The following is a 22,298-nucleotide window of genomic DNA, read 5'->3' as shown; positions in this document are numbered from 1 at the left end:
TACATCACTTTCTGTTCTGGTTTGTGTTTTTTTTCCACATGCACAGACACGTTTATTTTAAAAGTTTTAGAAGTAGTTTTATTACAAAAAGTGCAAATATAAAAATGAAAATATTACACTTGTTTTCATCACAGCAATACCTAGGAAAAAAACTGGAATTATAAATATATAAATTTACATTCTCCTGGCTCATACGTACACAAGGAGACACTTACAAAAAAGAATTCAATGAAATACAAAAAAAATGAATCAAAGCACCAGGTCAGACTCTGTAAAACTGGATGCGCTCGAACAGAAATGTGTGTCTTCAACATTTGGATCGATTTAAAGTGTTTACATTGTTTAGACTTTGATCAGCGCTGAGCTTGTTGATGGAAATGACAGAGCTGTTGTTTTCACGTGAGAGGATCCAGCCCATCTTTAAGTGATTGTTTAATTTTCTTGGCAGGCACCTAGCAGAGACATCGCAAAGATGGTTTTAGTGGACGTATAACAGTCATCATGTCATTTTCGTACACAAATATAGTATGCTTACAGGCTCCGATCCGTTCCTCCAGAAATCCAACCTGCTCACTAAGCGAGTCGATGCGGTCCAGTTGCTGCAGTGAATGTGACAGGAAGTTGGTGCGGTCGGACAGGAAGCCGTTACTGTCTCCTACACCCCCCACACCGTTCACCGGGAAGAGAGTGGTGAACGGAGCTAAAACCATCTCCAGTTTCTACAGAGAGGAAGTTTCAGAATTGAAAGTCATGGGAGGTATGAGAGGTATGTTCAGCACTTGTATTAATACCAGTATGTCGTATGTTTACTGCGCTCAGTAAGCTTTGCAAATCCACTGTATGTAAACGTCAAATGAGGTGATAACTGAACTCACTTACTTAAATAAACATACATAATGAGGTCACCTGACAACAATGTAGCATTTTAAAAAGTGCTTCAAGGTTTTACTGCATACTAATTCACATGGTGGGGGTAGTATACAGTACATAGCATGTCCATATGTAGTAGTATTTATGCACCCATATGATTTATTATTTTTTGGTCACCACCAGTTTTCAACAAACAACCCACATGTAAAAATACTCGAGTAAAATGCAGTGACTATAGTTAACTGTAAAATTCATATATACTATATATTTTTTTAATGCTGCATGTTTTTAACCTTACCATGTTTTTAACTATGTATTGTGTTAATATTACAGGATACTATAGTATACAATAGTAATTATTTAACATGGTATCGAATTTACCTATTGATTAATATTTGTTTGTTTTTGTAAGAACTGTTGGCATTACAAATAAAGGTTAAAAAATGCTCCTTAGAATATTTTAACTTCACTGTGAACCATGGATTAACATTTTGTACAGATTATATTTTGTTATGTGCAAGTAATTCATTATTTTACAGAGAAACACCTCAGTTCCCACACGTCTTTTGGATAGACCGTCAGATACGGTCTGTAAGGTTTAACAGACACCTGTAGGAGTCTGTCGCGTGTTGCAAAACCTTTAATGTGTGTTACCACTGCTTTTATTGAAACCATTAATGAGGTTTTCCTGTTAAACAAAGTACAGTTTCCCAGCGTTTGAAGTATTTCAATGTGTGTGTGTAATGTGTGTCCTTGTTTCTATGTATACACAGTACCTAAGCCTGAATAGACACCAACTAATGGGGACTCACAAGCAAAATATCTTATAAATCATACGGAACAATATTTTTTGAAAATCTAATAATGCAAAAAGTTTTCTGTGATCTCTAGGGGATAAAATATACAGATTGGACAGTATAAAAATCATTACGCCTATGGACTGTCCTCACGTAGATAATAAACCAGACATGTGTGACCGTGTGTGAGTGCGTTTTTGTGTGTGTTTGTGACCTGCTCGAGTAGATCCACTTTATTCTTCAGCATCTGAACCTCTTCTGTAACATTCTCCACCAATTTCAAACCTTCAAGAAAAAAAATCACAAATCAGAGACCAGGCCGCTTATGTTTCAGAGAAATGCACGAGCCACAGTGAATACCAACAGTGCAAAAACATAAAAGTGCTCAAAATAATTTATTTAATTGCATTCAAGTGCACTTTGTTATTTTGCGATACATTTTTTTTCCTGGTTATAAAAAAGCGTTTTCAATCTGTTCTATTTCCAGACTTCTGGATACCACAGGAAATCAGGTCATATTTCTCCAAAGAAGTTCTTCTGTCTTTAAAAATATAAAAGAACGCTGTGATTGGTTGAAACATTTAATGGAAGTGACTATAAACCGATCATGTCAGAGCGTTGCTCAATCAATCCGCCCCTTGGCTGCAATTTTGGATATTTGGTTTGTGACCAAGCAGTCGTATTCTATCACTGTAAGAACTAGTCAATGGGTCAAACACATATTTTTCCTTCAAGTTCGGTTCACTTGGCGGCTTTCACAGACACGCATAGTCAATCTGTCCCAGATGTGTGTGTGCGCAAAGAAAACAGTGACCCCCAGCAGTCTGTGTTTGATGGATCTGGAATGTAATCTGCAGCGTTGAGCCAAAATATAAAGAGAAACAACAGACACACATTCTGTCCAGCCATGACCTTTCTGACAAATCACAAATCATCCCATTCAGCCCGACATCTCCTTCCTGGTCATCTCACCACATACATGCAGAGACTCTTAGCCTCAAAACACCATTAAAGAAAACAAAATTATTTATTTTAAGGTGAAATGCATCATTTTTTAGGTTAAAGAATCAATGTAAAACGGTTTCATCTAAAGTAACAACAAAACATTTTGATTTCCCACATACTACAGGTGATACTATAGTAAAACTGTGAAGACATCGTACCATTATATCATATTAGCCAACCCTTTTATTTAAGAAAAGATGCTTTTTAAACTGTTTGAAGGTTTTTTTGTAGTAGTAGTGAAGAAAACTGTTTACCGTGGAAAACCCTTGTAAGTGAACTTAGCCAATGAAAGTGATGACAGGTTTAAAGTGAACTGAGCTTCAATCCCAGTGGACGTCCCAGCAGACAGACGTTGATGTGTAAGTCTGACTTAAGGGATCAGAATTTAAACGTAACACTTTGACAAGTGTGGGAACAGAAAAACCCGCACAAGAGTCTCTCTGAAATCTCTCTATAATGCAATATGACTATAATCTTAAAAAATATATATATTTTGAGACTCCAAATTTCAGGCGTTCTGCACACACAAACACAGATATGCATTGACTTAACTTTCCATTACACTGCAAAAATCTTTCATGCTGTTTTTTTGTCTTGTTTTCCAATAGAAGTTGATGTCTGGCTTTAATTGAAATCTATCAAGCTTTGCTTGAAGCAGTGGGGTAAGAAAAATTATCAAAGTTATCAAAAATTATCAAAAACAAAGTTATTTTTCGTACCCCATTAAGCATTAGCATCAAAAACACATTATGCATTTGCATCTCAAATGAACATATCTTGTTAAAAGGATGATTGGAAAATTGTCATGGAAAACATCACCGTCTACGCTTCCTGTATGTTTTTTTGCTGTGTAGTTATGATTTATAAAAGCGCTCTTCCTCTCATAGTGACTTTCTTACTGTCAGCGCTGGAATGTACGTTTGAGGTCCAGCCAGCTCCATTAAGAATGAGTGGCCATTATTTTACCCTTGAAACGCTCAACATGACTATTTTTGGACAGAGGAGGTTCTGTCTGTTATTTTTAAAACGATAAGCAATAATATAGTAAGAGAAAGAGAGAGAAAAAGAACATGAAACGCTGCCAACGAAGTTACAGATTGAATCTCAAGGCAGTTTTGGCATTTTGAAGTTTAGCATGCGTTCCCATGGTGAACTCTCAGGAGCATTCAAACGTCTAGAACAAAAACGCAGCTCCAAGAAAAGAAAGCTAAAAGAAAGCAGATGTAGGACAAATGTGATGTGAACAAAGATGGACGTCTCAAAGATACTGTATGTAGCAGATTCATGGTAGGATCGTGATGTATTCAGGTGGCAGAGGTCCAGCTTTCTGATTGGTCCAGCCGTGGTCACCAGTCACAGTGCACTATTACTCACGGTACGAGTTGAGAGTGGCATAGCGCGTACCAAAAGTAATAATGAATCGTGATGCTGGTCAAGGTCCCGTCACCAACGAGCGCTCTCTTACACCCTAAATAGTGTTTCCAGACATTTGACTGCTAGTGTTGAAGTATTACATCTGTGTGAAAGATGGATACTGTACATCAGAGATTCATGTGTCACACCTCGGATGAAGACGCATCAATCTTGTATCCGTTCCTCAAATGTTGATTGTTATATCGGTGTGTATAATGTCTAATCTGCGTCAGTGAGTTTAATGTGAAATGTCTTACCAGCATCAGCGCTGGATGAAAGATCGTCTCCTGTGGGAGGAGCGGCGGGCGGGGGGGAGGGCGTGGGAATTCTCGAACATGTCATTCTGTCTTCATTCAGACTGAATCCCTCCCGACACACACACTGGTAACCCCCCGGTGTATTCACACACTTCTGTGAGCAGCCGTGCGTTTCTGTACACTCGTCTACATCTGAGAGAAAAGAAAAAAAAATCTTGAGCATGTTATTTATTGTGTTTGATAATCTCAACTTTGGCACGACTTTGGCCATTCGGGAACATGATTGGACACCTTTTCATCCTGTCATTCTGCATCTCAAATAAATAGGGATGGAACGATATTAAAATCTCTCGGTTCGATAAAACCTAGTTATGATGTCCGCTATGTGTTTGTTTATTGCAATATTTAAAATGATGACTTGGAAACGTGCCATGAACATCCTCTTTTCTTCCTGTTCTAATCATAACGGTTGCTTAGAGTTATAGTATGAGATGGGTTAAATGACCTTAAAATCCCTTTTATAAAATAATATAATTGCACCAGACAGATCAAAGGTAACATCTATCATTTTTTAACATTCCCTATGTTAGACCCGGAAGACCACGATAATATTGAGACAATTTTGCTATTTTAATAACACGATATTGATAATATTGTTACGTCCCTATAAATGAAGTTGATAGTCTTTTTAATTGGTAAAATAACACCATGGGGTTTGTTGAGTACCTGTCTGGCAGTACCGTCCCGTCCATCCTTTCAGACACACACATTGGTTAGGGCGCAAACACGATCCTCCATTTGCACAAGAATGTTCACACACAGCTACAAAGAGAGAGAGAGAAAGAGACATAGACATGACCTAAACACTCTTATATAATCCACTGGACAAATCCATGTCACAAATCATATGTTGTGTTACCTTGGTTACAGTTGTGTGAATGCATGCGTTTCCAGCCCGGACAGCAGTCTGAGTACATGTGCACATGAGCAACCCCTTTGCTCACTTGCCTATAAGACACTCTGTAGATTGTTCTGTCACACACACAAACAAACAAAATTAAACAGACTAATAGGACACATAAGCCACTTCGGAAACGTCTTCATGCGATCGCACATTTACACTCTATAAAATAATCTCACGTTAACAAAACAAGCCAATAAGGCAAAAAATAGTTAAGTGGCAAATAATGTTTCTCACTTGTATGTGCTACACATGCGCTGGTTTTGGCACATGGTGATATAGGGTTTGTGTACAGGTTGAAGGAACGACTCTGTGCTGTAGGGTACACGGGGACTCCGGGCATCTCCAAGACACACTCTCCTCCTGAACCAGACAACAAAGAAAATCCAAATGAGATAAATCTTATAAAACTGTAATTTCGTTAAACAAATACACAATTTGGAATTGAAGTATTATATGAAATATATGGATTATATAAACATGATAAACGGTACAGCCTTCGTAAAAACTTGCATGCCTTGTAATGTTTGTGTGTGTGTGCAAGCACGTGCACGTGTGTGAAAATGCTGAAAGACATTTGCATTAGCGTTGAGTTTGTGTGTCGAATCAAAGTTTGCCGTCCATCATCCGTAACGAAATGTGATTGGCCGATGAAATTAGCTGCCATTATATCCGTTGACCCTTAACCTCATAGTGATCTTTGACCCACGATGCCTTTGTAGGTGTGAACCGAGACTTCCTGCCACCATGGACCGCTCTGTGTTACTTCAGATGTGTCTAAAAGATGATGTAAGGGAATGGGGAGTGTTTGGTTATAATGTGACAATAATAGAAAAGAGAAAGGCATTACCCACGGTGACCGTATAACTGAGGCGTGCAGGTCACATGCAGGAGAAACAGAGAGAACAGCAGGACTGTTGTGTACATCTCTTGTTCTCTATCACAGGTGTGTCTGCTCCCTTGGACACACTCAGGTACACCTGAGCCGATGATACCAGCTACCTAAAAACACAACATAAGAACAACAAGTTATTCACTTCAATTCAGTTTATTCACTGTGGAACACGAAAGAAGATATTTTGGGAAATGTGCTCACACAATGGAAGTCAATGGGGTTCAATGTTTGTTCTGCTGAAGAAATGAATACATGAATGACATGAGAGTGAATAAATGATGAAAGAAATTATCTTTATTGTAAACATTTTTAATTGGTAAGATTTAGGAAGGATGGGTCTGACACATGAACAGCTGGGAGCCGATATGCACAGAACACAAAGAGCTGAAGAATTCCTCATACAGACATAAGGAATAGCACACATACATTACTCGCATCACATTTAAACACACATCATTTATAATCATTTTCACGGGCTGTAAATGATGAAGTGTTTCATGTTAAAACATGAGACAGATAAAGACCCACAATTTAGCCAAATTAAACCAAATGACTTTCATTTCAGAATCTGATTTGTTACGAAATACACTTCATTAAATCAAACACGGTGCTTTAAGTTGAGCATATCTGCACATTTTAGAACTGCACAGAAAGTTGAGGTCATGACTTATGATACAGTTTGAGTTACAAAGTTTCAATTAAATGTGATGAAGACATAAGGCTTTGCCTATCTAAAACAGGTTAAGTAGGTCTTCAAAGTTATTAAAAACATGGAACTGATTATTAAAACGTATAAAGCATGTAAACCTTATACAAACTCATCTATATTAGCGCCATTTTTCTAGTTGAAAAACAGTTCATGTGGAGTTACAACATAAGTGTGTGTGTCTGCAAAGATTTGTAGGTGTGCGTGTACACACGTGTTTGTGTGTGTAAGCTGTTTTAATGAGCCGTGTTCTCATATTTTCTTGAGATTAATGAGCCATCTTAAACCTGTTCTGCGCTTAATGAATTTCTGCTTTCTGTTTGAGGTTTTTATGATGTATGTGCATGTTTCCTCCTCGGTGTCTGCCATAGGAAATTCACAAGAAAGTAACGAAAGTGAGCAACAAATACATTTCTGGACATTTTTTACGCCGGGTTTATTGAAGGCACAGTTCACCCCAAAATGAAACTCTATCATCATTTACTCACTCATTTACCTGTATGACTTTTGAAGAACTTTGGTAAGCAAAAAAACAATGCAAGTGAATGGGGACCAACGTTTTTAGGTGCACCAATATTCTTCAAAAGATCTTCCTTTATGTTGTGTAGAAGAAAGAAAATCACACAGGTTTGAAATTACATAAGGGTGAATAACTGATGACAGAATTTTCATTTTCGATTAAAAGTCAGATTTGGGAGGATAAAGACCCTTTGTACAGGTCTATACAGCAGCTGCTGAGATCTGACGTCTCACCCTAAGCATCAAGGGTCGCCTTTTATCAGGAGTGTTTACTCCTCAGTTTGTGTCTCTGGGTCAGATAATGTTTTCACTCTGTGTGTGTTACGTCAAGCGGCCCGCTGCAGAGAGTTTGAACAAATCCATACCTGCAAACTGGTTTTATAAACTCTGCATGCGTCTCTCGCAGCATACTTGATCCGGTGTAAACGCATGCCACGTGTCATAAATGATACATGCTGGTGCCAGATCTCGGAGTCATGCTGCAGTAATGTGCGTGTGTGTGTATCACTAGTAAATCTGTTAAATTGACACTTTTTATTTTAAAAGGAACATAAATATTGGATATTTACACTTTACTTTACATTGAGTTGACTTGTCACATGATTTTTCTTTCTTCGGTATACACATAAGGAGTTATTTAGCTACTGTAGATCTGCTCTTTTCTATAAAACAAAAGTATCTGAGTTGAAGGAATTGTTCACCCAAAAAGAGTGCTGAAGCATTCTTAAACTATAAATGATCTAGACTTGGTCTGCCTGCAGAAAAAATAGAATTGATGTGTGTAATACAGTTCATCCCCACAGGCCTCTCATTGAAATGTTTATATTTATGTAATAATAATATGTATTGGGATATAAAATCTCTATATAAACAAATAAAATACGACGCACACACAGCCATCATCATTCATGCCTCATGAAGGCAAAACTCTGCACATCGGCACATTAGTTTGATACACATGACTGAATATAATCACAAATAATGACACTAATGAGAAGCGGAAGCAGTTATGACTAATGGAGGACCAGCAGTCAGCCAGACTCACAATACATCAACATCACAGAGTGTGGATGTGTCCAGAATACAATACTGAGCAACTGCACACTACTGTATACTGACTACTAGAACGGCATACTAGTTTTGAAATGTAATATGTGAAACAGAGTGCGATACGCAACAATAAGCATTTATGTTTATCTTTAAACTTTAATCTTTATCTTAAATCACACTATTTATGTCACACAACCTCACCACACCATATATTTTTAGCTTTCCTGTAGCTCAGTGGTAAGAGCACTGCATTAACAAACGCAAGATTGTGGATTTGATCCCAGGGGATTGCAAATACCTATGTAAAATGTATAGGATAAAGCAATGTAAGTCGCTTTGGATAAAAGCATCTGCCAAATGCCTTAATGTAAAATGTAAATGTATTCTATGAAATGGCATGAACTTGATTTGCATTTTCAATTTTGACCGACATAATTTAATTGCAAAATGTGTTGTGTAGAAACGCTATGCAGTATACACAGTGCAGTATTTACTACTATTCCATCCCCATCATAAATATTCTTTCTGGCGCATTTGTCACATTTGAAAGCAATAATTGCATGAGACAATAGGCCCTAGTCGTATGTGCTCTGGTTGCGTAGTGGCTTTACATTTTTTTCACATTTTTCTTTGTCTTAAAGTATATACTTGCTACACACAGTATACATATTAGTGTACTTCAGAAATAGTAGAGTTTGTACTAGTGTGCTATTTCCCTGCCGTTTGACTGTTGTGACCTTACGTTAGACAACCAGCAGGAGGCGCCATTTCTCTTCGACATTAGTTGGAACCATTCAAAGATTTTAGTGTTGGTCCGAGTCAGTTTTATGACACCTCGCAAAAAACGAGAACAGCCAAAAATCTCAGTGCCACACAAACACACACCATATCTAGTCAACATAGAAACTGTCGTTAAAACAATACCAATTATAATGGTTTCCATTACTAATCACAGAATGAATCGTCAGCTGTTTACCATTAAAACACTAGAAAACGTAGTGAAGTTTTATTCCAGTAAGATTGAATAGTGTTCTGTTGGTTCACATCCACCATAAAACTTCCCCAATTGAACTCAACGCCTAGAGACCATCATAGTTTCCATTAAAACGAATACAATTCCCATTTTAACCATTAAATCCATTAAGAGTTATTTTCATAAATGTCTTTACAGACCCGATGTAAAAATACATAACACACTACTTACTGTTTCACTTCTGTTCACTAGATGTTAAACACACACTGTCCCGTGCGTGAGATGTAGCCTTAAGAAATGCCAACGAGTCCCAAAAACAAACTTTCCCACAAAACTTAACGTGACGACTGGAATATTCTTACACAAACCATCCCAAAACATGCATGTGCCCAAAAACGCTCATTGGCACGACGCTCGAAATTCCTTGCGCGCGCCTCCCGTGGACCTTTTGCGTTTGCGTGGGGTTGGGAGGTTTTTTACACGCTCAGTTCTGCTCTTTCACAACTGTCAAAGCGTGCAGGGGGGTAAGCGCACCACCACCGCCCCTCCTCACCGGGACGTCCCGGGAGAATCGCGGACGGGGAGACACGCGTGACGTCATTGCGCGAGGATTTATGCGTGCGGAGTGAGAAAAGTGATGAGGAAAGTTATTAAAGACAGTGAGAAATTTGAACATAGTATTGTAGAGACGTTTTTAAACTCTCAAGTCATCCATAGATTTTCTTAGGAAGATAGACAGTCGTTTTACTATTGTAAAAGTTCAGTAACCATGGTTACAATACTTAAACCCGGGTTATTGCGCACTCGCATTCACATTTCTGACACAGGAAATGTATAGAAACAACAACACGTTAAAACATAAATGGCTTAGATACATGACTGTGGTAGCTATAGACCATTAAAGTAATAATCAAGATTATATCTTAAAATTAATACACTCATTTAAAAGGTTTAATCATTTTCTCATAATTGATTGCACATAAGCAGTGATCTGCATTATGCTAATAATTTCATGCAAACGAGTTTTTATTATCTCAACGATAACTCACCCTCGTATAATAAGGTCACGTGATCTCACGCCGAGCTGTTGCCATGCGATCCACCTGTCGCGCGCACTGGCGCGCTTCTCCATCGCACGCATTTCTTATAAAGTCTTCTTCTTCTGTCCGACGAAGAGCAGCTCGAGTCTCGATGCTCTCCGCGATCCGACCGGCGAGGAATGAGATGCATTTGGGCGTTTTTCCCCAGCTTTTTATTCCGCGCTTCCTGTGGCGCACAGGAACCGATGGACAATCCCAAACCGGAAATCCTGCGAGTGTTTGGTGCTGATAAAACCTGCTGTGCAAACAGCCCTTAAAGTTCTCATTACGAGCAATCACGTCTGTCTTTGGTGCACAGACACGGTGTGATTTGTAGAGATGGTGAGGTTGAGAATTTGGCCCTTGGATGTGAACGTACCTTGGGTTGGAAAAAGTGACAAAAAGAAAAGCCACATTGCACATTGCTGGACAGTCAATGGTTTATGGTGCACGTACTGTACGAGTAATAACATGCAGTAATGGTTATTGCATCAGTTATGAAGTCTCGACAAAATAAGAACAATCTGAGAAGAATGTGACAGTCTTTCAATAGTCATAGCAGATAAAATTCATTGTTATGACGGAATGCACATTTTGGACAGTTTGCGTGACTTGTTCATGTATGAGGATATTTATGTATTCTCATGGTACAGTCAAATCAATTCAATTGAAACCGTGTTGTGTTGGTATGGACACTAAATATAAATGGTTGTGTGTGTGATGGACTTTATAAAAGTAACTCTTTTCTTTGTTTAACAAGGCTGGACATTATATTTTGTTTGCATGTTGGGGAGGGTAAGACCCTATTTCTGAACATTTTTAGTCCAAAAAATGAGAGGAAATGGCCCTACACAGCACTTCCTCGCAAGCAGGACGTGTATGGAGGAAAACGATTGTGCTCTGGGTCACAGTGAACAATGAGAGTAAAAACTTAAAGGAAAAAGTTATGCGTCAAAGTGAGAGCTGGGAGGGAAGTGTCGGCTGGGGGAATAGGATAGAAAGCGAGCGATGAAGCGAAAAAAACAGAGACAAAGTGATCTCTTGATACTCTTGATTTTTGCATGACACAAATATTTTCTTCTTCTTTTGTTGCATAAATTGCTTCTATTGATTTCCCCTACTTTGGAAGTCGCTTTGAATAAAAGCGTCTCCTAAAAGAATAAATGTAAAGGTTGTTAAACAGTGCCTTAATTCACGGCCTCTGAAGTGGACTGTCACATACAATACACTTAGTGGGCGACAGGAAGCAGAGAGAGAGAGAGAAAGAGTTGGGCAGAGCAAGACATAAAGTAAATATTGTTGTTACGGGCAATCAACTTAATTTCCATAATGTTGTGCATGAATCTGTTTATTTTTTTGTGCTTACTTTAACTGAGACTCGGATTGATGATGTCATCAGAATCTGTGTTTGGCAGGGATGAGGTATAGATTTACGCTTTCGACCCTGTCTGTGTCATCCAGACTAAAGTCTCATAATCTATTTATGTTAAATTAAATTTGATTTCAATCATTCATTTCACTCAGTGAAACCCAGTCAATAATGTTAAAGATATCAAGGTTATATATTCACAGAGTGTTCTTTACGTTAGGAGGACTTTCTGTAAAAAACAGTAAATCACAAGGATGGGTTTTCACGAGCGGGCTCACATTTATTCATTTTTTTAATACAAAGCAATTTACTTTATCTAAAGTGAATTCAAATGCATATATTTTTTATCAGTAGGCGCGTTCCATGAGGATTACAAATTTTGACGCTGCATATTCAACCAACATAGAGTTACAATTCACGTTCTCTTCACACCTCGCTTTCCTTAATTTTTGGTTTAATATTTTCTTTAAGAACAGTCAACAATTGTGAAACATACAAGGAAACACACCACAGTATTCATTCTGTCTAGATAAGTGTGTATCTTTATAGCTTCCAACTTACAATACAGCAGCACACACTAAATACACACACATGCTGTCAGCGTCTCAGCATGCATGAGAACTCTTTTTCATTTACTATAGTAAAAGTTGAATGCGATGACAGGAGAGAGACCTCTTACAGAGAAAATATGCACTTTAGAGACACTAAACACTCCTAATAACACACACATATACACACAGTTTTTTTCTCTTGCGCTTGAAAATCTGGTTATGTTTGGAAAGACATACAGTACTGCATACAGTAGTGTACTGCACACCGTGTGTGAAACAGTAGACAGCATGGCATATGTTGCTTTACCATATTTTACTCAAGGTGTGTGTGGTTATAGTGACACTCGGTGACATTCCCGACACATTTTACTATGAACTTTACACCCTGAATGAGTGACCTCATGGAGTGCAGACCGTGTGTGTTTGTGTGCGTCTCAAGTGCCAGCAAGTATCCAGTTTCTGTTTAATATTTGATACAGTCAGCGTTGAGTTTATTACATTTTCTTTAATTAAGTAATGACGTATGGCTTTAACTTGTTAGCCTGAAGTTTAATGGTGTGAGAAATGACTTTCTCCTCCTGACAGAGCGGTGATGCTGGAGCTTTCTCTTCTCTAGGGCAGCCACTCCCAAACTGTGAAGTCAAACAAAAAATATTTTATTATGAGTTTATCTTTTTATGTAGATGATGTCATAGTCATACATGTATTTTGACTAATGCATTTTCACAAGTGCTGGTAACAAACAATATGATTCTCTTTACCTTGCAAATGAACACAACTGTTGTGTCTTTTATTATTATTGTGAGTGTCCCACATTACTTTTATTTTAAGTCACCATGCTTCTTTTTTTTTAGCTTTCACTTATCATCGAACCCCAGTTCTAGCTAGTAGGTACACTCTTAAAAAGGTGCCATGGAAAAAAATAAATAGTTAGTGGCTAAATAGTGGCTAAATAGTTGCATAAAGAACCTTAAGACCTGAAGAACTTCACCAAAGGATCTTTATACACTCTTAAAAATAAAGATGCTTAAAAGATTCTTTACAGCCATGCCATAAAATAACCATTTCTGGTTCTGCAAAGAACCATTCAGTCAAAGTATTTTTAAAGAACCATCTCTTTCTTACCTTTTTATAATCTGAAGAACATATTTCGCAACGAAGAACCTTTAGTGATACAGAAATTAAAGGTTAATTAAAAGGTTATTTTATGGCATTGCGATGCGCCTTTATTTTTAAGAGTGAAATAGTGGGGAAATGTTGTTTAGATTATACAAAAATAAGTAAGAAATGGTTCATTTTTTATGGCATCACTGTAAGGAACCTTTTATTGCACCTTTTTTTAAGAGTTATTGTTTAAGTGCTGAGTTATTTCAACTTTATTTAAAAGGAACATGTTGCTCCCCTATTGTGTTAGCATTTGATTCAAGGTAACACATACTGATCTGATGTGTTCGTGACTTTGGATAAGTGTTTTCCAAATGTGTTTGTCAGAAGGATAAATGCAAAGGAAAACTTCCTCCTGTTCTTATGAAACCCAAACGCACCGACATGCATGCTGTTGCTCCCCATAGGTACAAAAAAACATGCTGTGCTGCTGATCAGAGTGTGTTTGTTCAGCAGAAGACCCAAAGATCAGACTGTGAGAGAGAATGAACTTTGTGTTTCACACACACACGCTGATATTGGGCTCTGGTTGGAAAATGTGCCGTAACCCACAAATCCCTTCAGCGCTGACAGGAGTTTCCTACAGAAAAAGAATCATGACACACGCGTGCAGATTTTAAAGTTAAACTACAAATGTCTCCTATAGTCACACATTTTCTTAATGCACATTAACAGGCATGCACCGTGTTTGCATTCACATGCACTGGAATGAAGCAGGATGTTCATTGAGTTTGTAGCTCCAGCTCTCTGTGGAATTACATTCCGAAGGCTCAAAATAACATCAGAAACAAAGACAGGAAGTGATGTCAGCATCGTCGCCCCCCTTTGGTGCAACAATACAGCACCCTACTCCCAAGCCACACCCTGAACGCCCGCCACGATTTACAGGAAATCTATCTGCTGCCATTGACTTTCCATTGGATGTGAACGTCTGAAGATTAAACTCAAGACTCAAGGGTTTTGCTGGCTGTCTGGAGTCTGGAGTGATGAGAGGAAATAAATGACGGCGGTTTATTTGATGTAGTCACATACAGGCAGTGTCTGCAGGATAAAGTTACGTTCAGGGCGGCGAAATGTGCGCTACTAGTTTTACTTAAAAAGCAAACGGCTGTTAGCCTGTAAACCGCAGTCAGACACACAAACCCAATCGGACTGGCCGAGATGGTGATGATGTCATGAAGAAAATAAGCAAATGACAAGCTTTATTATTTAATCATCAAGACTGAATGAAGAGATTGTCGTTTTGTAATAAAGACGTTTATGATGTTTGGATACTTAAGCCACACTTTTTTAGCTTATTTATTGTTGACTTGAGGCGAAATATCCAATTCATTTGTTGATAAGAAAATCTCATGAGAAATAAAAAGGTCTTTGTGATATTTCAATTATTGTACCTATAGGCATCAATGAGATTAAATGGCGTACGTCTCTTGCATCTAAGAGGAAAACAGCCAGAAATCTCACAAATGTCTCGTTTCAGAAGAGATCTCACCAACGTCACAAACTAAACTCAAATTTGCCTGCAAGTGATTTACTCAAATGCAGATTATTTCATCTATAAAATTAATCAATAAATATTTGTGTTCCCAATATGATGGTGACAAAAGACATCCCTTTAAGTTTGAATATTTTGTCATTTAATAAAAATGTATTCAAATGTAAATGTGTTTAAGTGTGATCTACATTTCATTTCTGAGCTTGTTACTGACTTCGTCCCCTCAAATGCTTTGGTTGGGGTGAATAAACCTCCGTTAAAGTGTACTTGTGTTAGTGTGGAAGGGGATTGATTTACTCTGTGTTAACACAACATATGACAGCACCATGAAACCAGATCTACATGTACGGGAGTGTGTGTGTTGTTGTCAGGTGTATGTCGTCTAGTCAGCTCCACCTGTGATGTGTTTATTTGTTTTTCTCTCCCTCCTGGTGTTTCTCATTTCTGGGTCGTCTGCTCGACCGTGTTTTGGCCTTTTGTTCCTGTTTCCAGCACGAGGACCCAGATGGCAAAGACCTTAAAACATTGACTCCCACAAACACACTCTCTCCATCTCTGCAGAAAGATGACATTTTTATTTAACTAACGTCGTTCTTCGAAAAATCACCTTGATGATAAACATACATATGGTGAGTCTGGCCCTTTAACGTGCAGAGGGATTTATCTGCTCGTATTATTTGCTCTACGGTGAAAAGTATTTTTTTATATTAAAAGGACAAAAAGAAAATAAGAACTTTTGCTAGAGAGTTTGAATCATTGCCTGCGCTCGCTTTTCTTTTTTCCTTTGAAAACATACTGTTATGTACTGCTTAAAGGGACAGTTCACCCGAAAACTCATTTCAAAATGAGTTAATTTACTGAAGTAAAACATTAAAATGAAAGAAAACTAGGACTGTCCAACGAAACACTTCAATTAGGATTTGACTGCTGCATTTATTGTGTGGAAAATAAATCATGTGAAAATCATCATAATTATGTTGAAGCTCTATGAATTATGTCAGACGATATTTTCAGACTGAAATGCATCATTAATGCTTTTATGTACTCATAATTATCTCTCTTCTCACCTTTTAGTTTCCGGTCGCTGCTTTCTGGAGTTTCTTTCCACGCTTTCATCCGTCTTCTTTTTTAAGCCTGCAGGCTCAAATCCACATAACTGTGAGTTAGGTGTTTAATATCAACCTGTCATTCAACACATGCACTTACTTCTGTCTCTGAAAGGAGGCGACAAGGCCTGAATAAGCTGCAGGAGAGACAGAACAAACACATTCTTACGGTTTACAGCGCTGTGAAATCCTGCCTGACGACCCTCAGGATGTAAAACAAATCACACGTACACACGTGACCCTGAGGTTGTGTGTTCATGGGGCCCTGAATCCGACATCCACAGAGAGGGAGCTCAGGGCACCCGGGGTCATGTAAAGGTCAGGTGTGCCGGGTGGTTCTTTCCTGTCCGCTGTTAAAGAAGCACGAGACAGCAGCGGGTATAGACCGTGAGGTCACTTCCTGTTGAGGTGTAAATTTAGTCAGTGGCTGTTGTTGATGATGTTAGTTATGGGTTGGTATCCCTCCACCGCTGCCCGAAGTTTCCTCTCACTTCCCTCTGGTGTTTTTTTACACACTTCCGTGGCACATCCTGCACATGGTAAATCATTTCCCTGATGCATTTTGGGATGTATTTTATGAACGTTTGTGGATGTGCATGTATTTCATCTTGTCCAGGGCAACAGTGGATGTTGTCAGGTGCAGTTTGAAACTTCCTGCATCCTGATCATCATTGTAAAGTCCGTTTTGATTGGTCATAGGCTCCAAATATGATTATACTTTATTTTCTTTATAATTTTAATTACTATTATAAGTATATTTTATATACTTTCTCTTGTGTGTCTTTATTTTGTATCTATAAGATCTTTTTATAAGATTGTTGTCTATTTTAGATTGTGAGACAACATATATCTGATTATCTAGAAAGGTAATGGCATATCTTTTCTCGACAACAATTCCATCCTACAAGATGAATAAAATGCTAACACTCACAGGTTTATTTTGAATATATATATAAGCTGAAAAGTAATAGTATGACATTAAAAACGTCATGCAGAAACCCACAGATTTCAACTTCTCTTGCGTTTATTTTTTATTTTTGCTTATTTTATCGTGATTTTGCTACTAATAGGAATGTAATACTTTCTGTTTAATATATTTTTTTAATAACCTTCCACAGATTCCCTTCGCATCAAGCGATCTGAACCTGCTTTTAAGACTTAGTCCAAACAAAGTCTGAGATGTTTCCAGGACTACAAATGAAAACTTCAAAAACAAAATTAAAACAAACACCAAATTAATAAATACAAATAAAACCTAAAAAAACAAAAGGAATAAAAACTTTGTCTTTTTTTTAAACATGATAAATCTTTCTTTAATGGGCAGGTCTTCATGAGCTTGTTGTGTGTGTGTGTGTGTGTGTGTGTGTGTGGACTTGGTTTTTATATGTTAGTGGGGACCTAAACCTGAATGCACACCAACTAATGGTGGCCGTGTCACTGTGGGGACCTCATGTTTGGTCTTATAAATTCCATAGAACAATCATTTTTGAAAATCTAAAAATGCAAAAAGTTTTCTATGCTCTTTAGGTTTACGGGTTGGATTAGGTGTAGGGGATAATATATGCAGTTTGTACAGAATACAACTCATTACGGCCTATGGACTGTCCCCAATGAGATAATAAAACATACATGTCCGTGTGTGTTTGAGTGTGTGTGTGTGGGTGCGCGTGTGTGCGTGTGTGTGTGCGTGTTGAACAGGTGTGCATCTGTGACGAATGTTTACTTCCATTCTTTCTTTGTTCATCAACAGGACACACTGATTCACGCTGATTCGTGATTCTCTCTATGAAGTGAGTCTTCTTATGCTTTGACCTCACTGTCTATAACAGTTGTGTGGTATAGATAAGAAATCTGGCTTACTGAGGTTGCATGACCCCCAGTGTGTTTACAAACACAGCAACCGACCCCAATAAATCAATGTCAGTGAGTGTGCGAGAGAGAAAGAGCGTAGAGGAAAGTGTGTGAAAGTATAGACAGGTGCAAAGGATGAGCCTTAAAAATCCCAAGAGAGAAGATTTAACATCAGACGAAGACATTAGAACGTGTGCATGTGAGAGAGAGAGAGAGAGAGAGAGAGAGAGAGAGAGATTAAACCTATTATAGCAAACCTATGATCTTATTAAATCAATATACACCAAAAGTAAATTCGGCATAAAAATCAACACAAAACGTATATCTTTCCCAGGAGCGAGGAGTGACACAGGGTAGCGGTTTATCCTCACGCATTGTTCAATATTTACATCAATGAACTGGCAACCATTCTAGAGCGATCTGAAGCCCCCACTCTGACTCTACACGTCTCACAAATCATATATGAAGAAAATCTGGTGCTGTTGTCTCTCACTCAACACGGTTTACAGCAGAACCTGGACCTGCTAAAACAATACTGTCAATATTAACCTCAGTAAAACGATCCACGAAAAGATCCAGATCCCAACTATCACAACACACATTTACACTAGGCACAAACCCCATAACACACACATCACACTACATTGACCTGGGATTAACTATTGATAGAAAAAAAGGACAATCAAATTCTGGAAACATCTAAAACAAACTGAATGAAGTGAGATATTGAATGAAGATAGTTCAGTGACACCTGGTTTATTTTAATGTAAAACAGAAACCACATTACCTCAACTGTGTGACACTGTTTCTGCTATTGTATTATAAGTAAAAATGTAGGTAATGTCTGGTAAAGAATGGTGTTAGCATTGCGTAGTACTGTGATTTATATCGGTGTAGTAGGGTAAAGTATGTACTGACCATTGTGTCATTTATATTAGTGTTTTAAGATGAAGTGTACAGTGAGCATCCATGAGTGTTTTATGTTAGTGTAAGCCGGTTGTGCTGTGAATGCTGTGATTTATTTGTTTGTTTGAGTGCTAGTAAAGTGAAATGTGCATTGTATTGTGTAGTTTACTGTTTTATGTTTTATGGTGAAGTGTGCAGTGAGAGTTGATTATTAGTCTTCATAACATGAATGCGCAGTGAGTTCTGTAGTATTTAAATGTGTAAAATGAAGTGATCAGTGGGATTTGTAGTGTGAGAAGTCTGTTGATGGAGGACGAATGAAGTGAATGAACAATCTTGAGATTCCAAAGAGGACGAGAGTGAGCACAGATGAAAGAGAGAGCAGGTCACAGAATAGAGGGAGAGATAAAGGAGTCAATCCTGAGGTCTCTCTCTCTCTGACACCAAAGCAGTCCCTGAACATTCAGCTGCTAATCAGTGTTTAAACACACTTCAGTGCACACACACACACACAATACACATTTAAAGATTCAACACTAAAAGCACAGTCACACATTTTTACTGCACAAAAGCACACAGAGACGGTTAAAACATGATCTTATGTAATAAAACAATGTATCAATGTAAATCATTTTTGATTTCTATAAAAAAGCTTGAAGACCAGAATAGAGAAAAGACAAAGTACGAAAGTAACATGTCAAGTGTTTGTATTTCCAGCAAGGCTGACGTTAAATCACAGAGGCAGAAAATGCCAAACTTGAGTTGGAATATCAGGAAACGGCATCTCAGTTTCCTGTTTCTACCAGAGAAAAAAACTCACTTCACCCCCACCCTCCTCTCTCTCTCTCTCTCTCTCTCTCTTCCCTCCTCTCTCTCTCTCTCTCTCTCTCTCTCTGTCTTATCTCATCTGTACAGAAGAGTATATATTATAGCACTAAGCATGAACTCTGACTCTGGTTACCCTCTGGGGAGTACTTCTGTAAAGCAGAATCAGTACAACATGCTTATGAGACGTTTTGTTTCCAATAAGTTTCAGCAGTTTTCTGTGTCTTGATGAATATTTCTTCGCTCAGGTTGTGTAAGAGGTGTCTGTGGGGAATGTGGATGCTAGAGAGAAGTTGAGCCGGTGCTTTCTCAGCAGCTTTTTAAGGGAGTCGGATAGCAGAAATGTATAAGTGCGTGTTGTATAAAATGTGCATGTGTATTTTATGCTGAAATTGCGTTGCAAATAGATTTAGATTTTAATTTGTTCTTGCAAAATTTTTGTGTTTGAGAACCCCTTAACTTCCCCCCAAACGCTTTGTACTCGGCGGTATTTATTGTAAGGTAATGTATGATGTCATAATGACCCTGAAATGTAAACCCGTAGACACACGTGAGGGTCAATGTTCTCTACCCTGAAGCAGTTTAAAAACACTCAATAACCGACCCCGGACCAGTCAGACCTCAGGCCTTCCACTTACAACTTTTAAACATAAAACGATCCCCCAAACAAGCCTACCTGTTTCAAATATGCTAGACACATGTGTCTCTCAGCCTTGGTCAAGAATGATGCGTTTCCTCTGGTTTAAAGAGTAACTCTTCACCTCTTTAAAAGCTTCACAAAGTAAAGTTGACTTCAGGGTCAGACATGTGGAGGTGAGGGCTAAAAAAGTCTATTTATGTGGATGAATAAATTTGTGTGGTCACTGGTTGTAAAGTTTAAAAAGGGTTTTATTTACAGTACTAAACGAAACATTATGACATGGGCCACTTATTATGCTAACATGCAGCTATATTTAGCGAACATACTTGTGCTTTTAGATCATTCCCACAACACTATAACAAACAGAGGTCACTTTTATCTATTGCGCGGTGACATCATTTTATCCTCTGCGCTTTGGCGCCCTCAGCTGGTGATGATGTGCATCGCCACGAGAGTTTTTAGTGCACGTTATGCAATTTTATATTCTACTTATATATAAAATAACTATCTGTAACATGACTACATCATATTTATTAAAGGAGTAAACAAATGCGTGTACAGGTTTGATCGTTGATTCTAACACGTTTCTTAAATCCGTCATCTTTTCCTTTAAATCTACCGACATTAATGTGTGTGTTAGAGTCAAAAGACGCAAAATATAATCAGTAAAAATGAAATAAATGGAAGTCTGTTAGACATCTGAGACCCTTCAGTGTGAATTGTTTGAGCGCTAGTCGTCGTCGTCACGCTGCTGTCATGTGACTGTCACGTGATCAAACTCCAGCTCACAGTTCCGTATCTGCGTGGAAGGAGGAGAAAAGTTGCGCGTCGGGAGTAAAAGTTTCTTTTTGTTTCAGTCTGTTGAAGAATAAAAGATCAGCAGCGTTAAATCTCAGAATATAAGTAACGTCACAGATATCATCGCGAGACAGGGTTCAGATGCTCGGGATGTCGGCGAATAGCGTGTCGTATAATGACCAGGGGTCGGTGGAGTCTGGCGTGGACGCGGCGCAGGAGAGCATCCCCACGACCACAAACCTCGGGCTCTTCGGTGCAGAATTTAAGAAGTAAGAGCACAATCACACTCACAATCTTCTTCGTGTTTCTGTTGTATAGAGATATAAGTTAGACTAACACTTCCTGTGGTGATATGAACAGTCTTTGTGAAGCTGTTGTGGAGTCTTGCATTAGTCATCTGTAAAAATATTAAAAATTCATTACTGCTATGGCTATGGTTAAGATATCTGATAAAAATAACAGTTTTTGTGTATAATACATTGTATATAGTGTTCTGTGTATATGTGTGTATTTAACACACAATAATACAGCATCACAGTGTGAAGACATGTGGTCTAGCTGTATGTATATTTAGGGATGGCAGGTTGTTTATTAGCTTTTCTTTCTGAAGGCTCTTTAAAGAAAATTGATGGATGTGGTGTCCTTGTGCCACAATCCAAACAGTTTTAACCCCCTTTTAAAGAGATTCAAGTGATAATATAGTTATTATAATTTACAATTTTACATTATGTTCTATGCTCTATCTATCTGTAAATTCAGATAGTACTCAGATATTGGCACTGGTCTAAAGCCAACAATCTGGACCAGATTGAGGCTGTCGCCTACATTTTGTCTAACAGAAGTTATGAAGCGTTATGCTGTCAGATCTGTTTTGTTAGGTGCTTTCACTGCTAACATTTGTATTGGGTGGACTGAAGCTTTGCACAGAGATCAACTGTTGGCTTGTTGCATAGTTAAAAAGAAGTAAAATCTGTTTCTGGTTCATCAAAACTGTTGAAATTGCATTCTGTAGGCCTAAGACCTCTTTGTCCACTAGGGGGCGGTATTCTCGACTGGCCACTGTATAGT

The 22,298-nt window shown here is 38.2% G+C and overlaps 2 protein-coding genes across 3 annotated transcripts in view; one reads left to right on the top strand and one right to left on the bottom strand.

Annotated features, from left to right (window-relative positions):
* Positions 1–51: 51 nt before the first annotated feature.
* egfl7 (EGF-like-domain, multiple 7) lies at positions 52–10,686 on the bottom strand. Of its 2 annotated transcripts, none has more exons than XM_056731879.1 (9): positions 10,496–10,686; positions 6,154–6,305; positions 5,541–5,666; positions 5,262–5,374; positions 5,069–5,164; positions 4,343–4,534; positions 1,882–1,952; positions 536–719; positions 52–452 (listed from the first exon to the last, which is right to left on the bottom strand). In XM_056731879.1, exons 2-9 carry the CDS (start codon positions 6,228–6,230, stop codon positions 433–435), a joined length of 879 nt encoding a protein of 292 aa, XP_056587857.1. In that variant the 5' UTR covers positions 6,231–6,305; positions 10,496–10,686; the 3' UTR covers positions 52–432. The 2 variants fall into 2 exon arrangements, with proteins under 2 accessions (XP_056587857.1, XP_056587858.1); XM_056731880.1 differs by lacking the exon at positions 10,496–10,686 and adding an exon at positions 9,678–9,977.
* Positions 10,687–21,203: 10,517 nt separating this feature from the next.
* Positions 21,204–22,298, top strand: part of ap3b1a (adaptor related protein complex 3 subunit beta 1a) — a 45,615-nt gene continuing 44,520 nt past the window's right edge. The window contains exon 1 of the mRNA XM_056730933.1: positions 21,204–21,499. Within this exon, the coding sequence (XP_056586911.1) occupies positions 21,372–21,499 (128 nt within the window). The 5' untranslated portion in view covers positions 21,204–21,371. The remainder of the gene's footprint in view (positions 21,500–22,298) is intronic.

This window comes from Triplophysa dalaica, chromosome 19 (assembly GCF_015846415.1).
Source record: "Triplophysa dalaica isolate WHDGS20190420 chromosome 19, ASM1584641v1, whole genome shotgun sequence".
NCBI lineage: Eukaryota > Metazoa > Chordata > Actinopteri > Cypriniformes > Nemacheilidae > Triplophysa > Triplophysa dalaica.
This window is presented reverse-complemented; position numbering and strand designations above follow the sequence as displayed.

Coding starts and splice junctions, on each gene's coding strand:
- egfl7 (XM_056731879.1), bottom strand. CDS start 6,230: ATGTACACAACAGTCCTGCTGTTCTCTCTGTTTCTCCTGCATGTGACC. Junction 5,375..5,540: donor CGCATGTGTAGCACATACAA/GTGAGAAACATT, acceptor TGTGTGTGACAG/AACAATCTACAGAGTGTCTT. Junction 4,535..5,068: donor GGGACGGTACTGCCAGACAG/GTACTCAACAAA, acceptor CTTTTCTCTCAG/ATGTAGACGAGTGTACAGAA.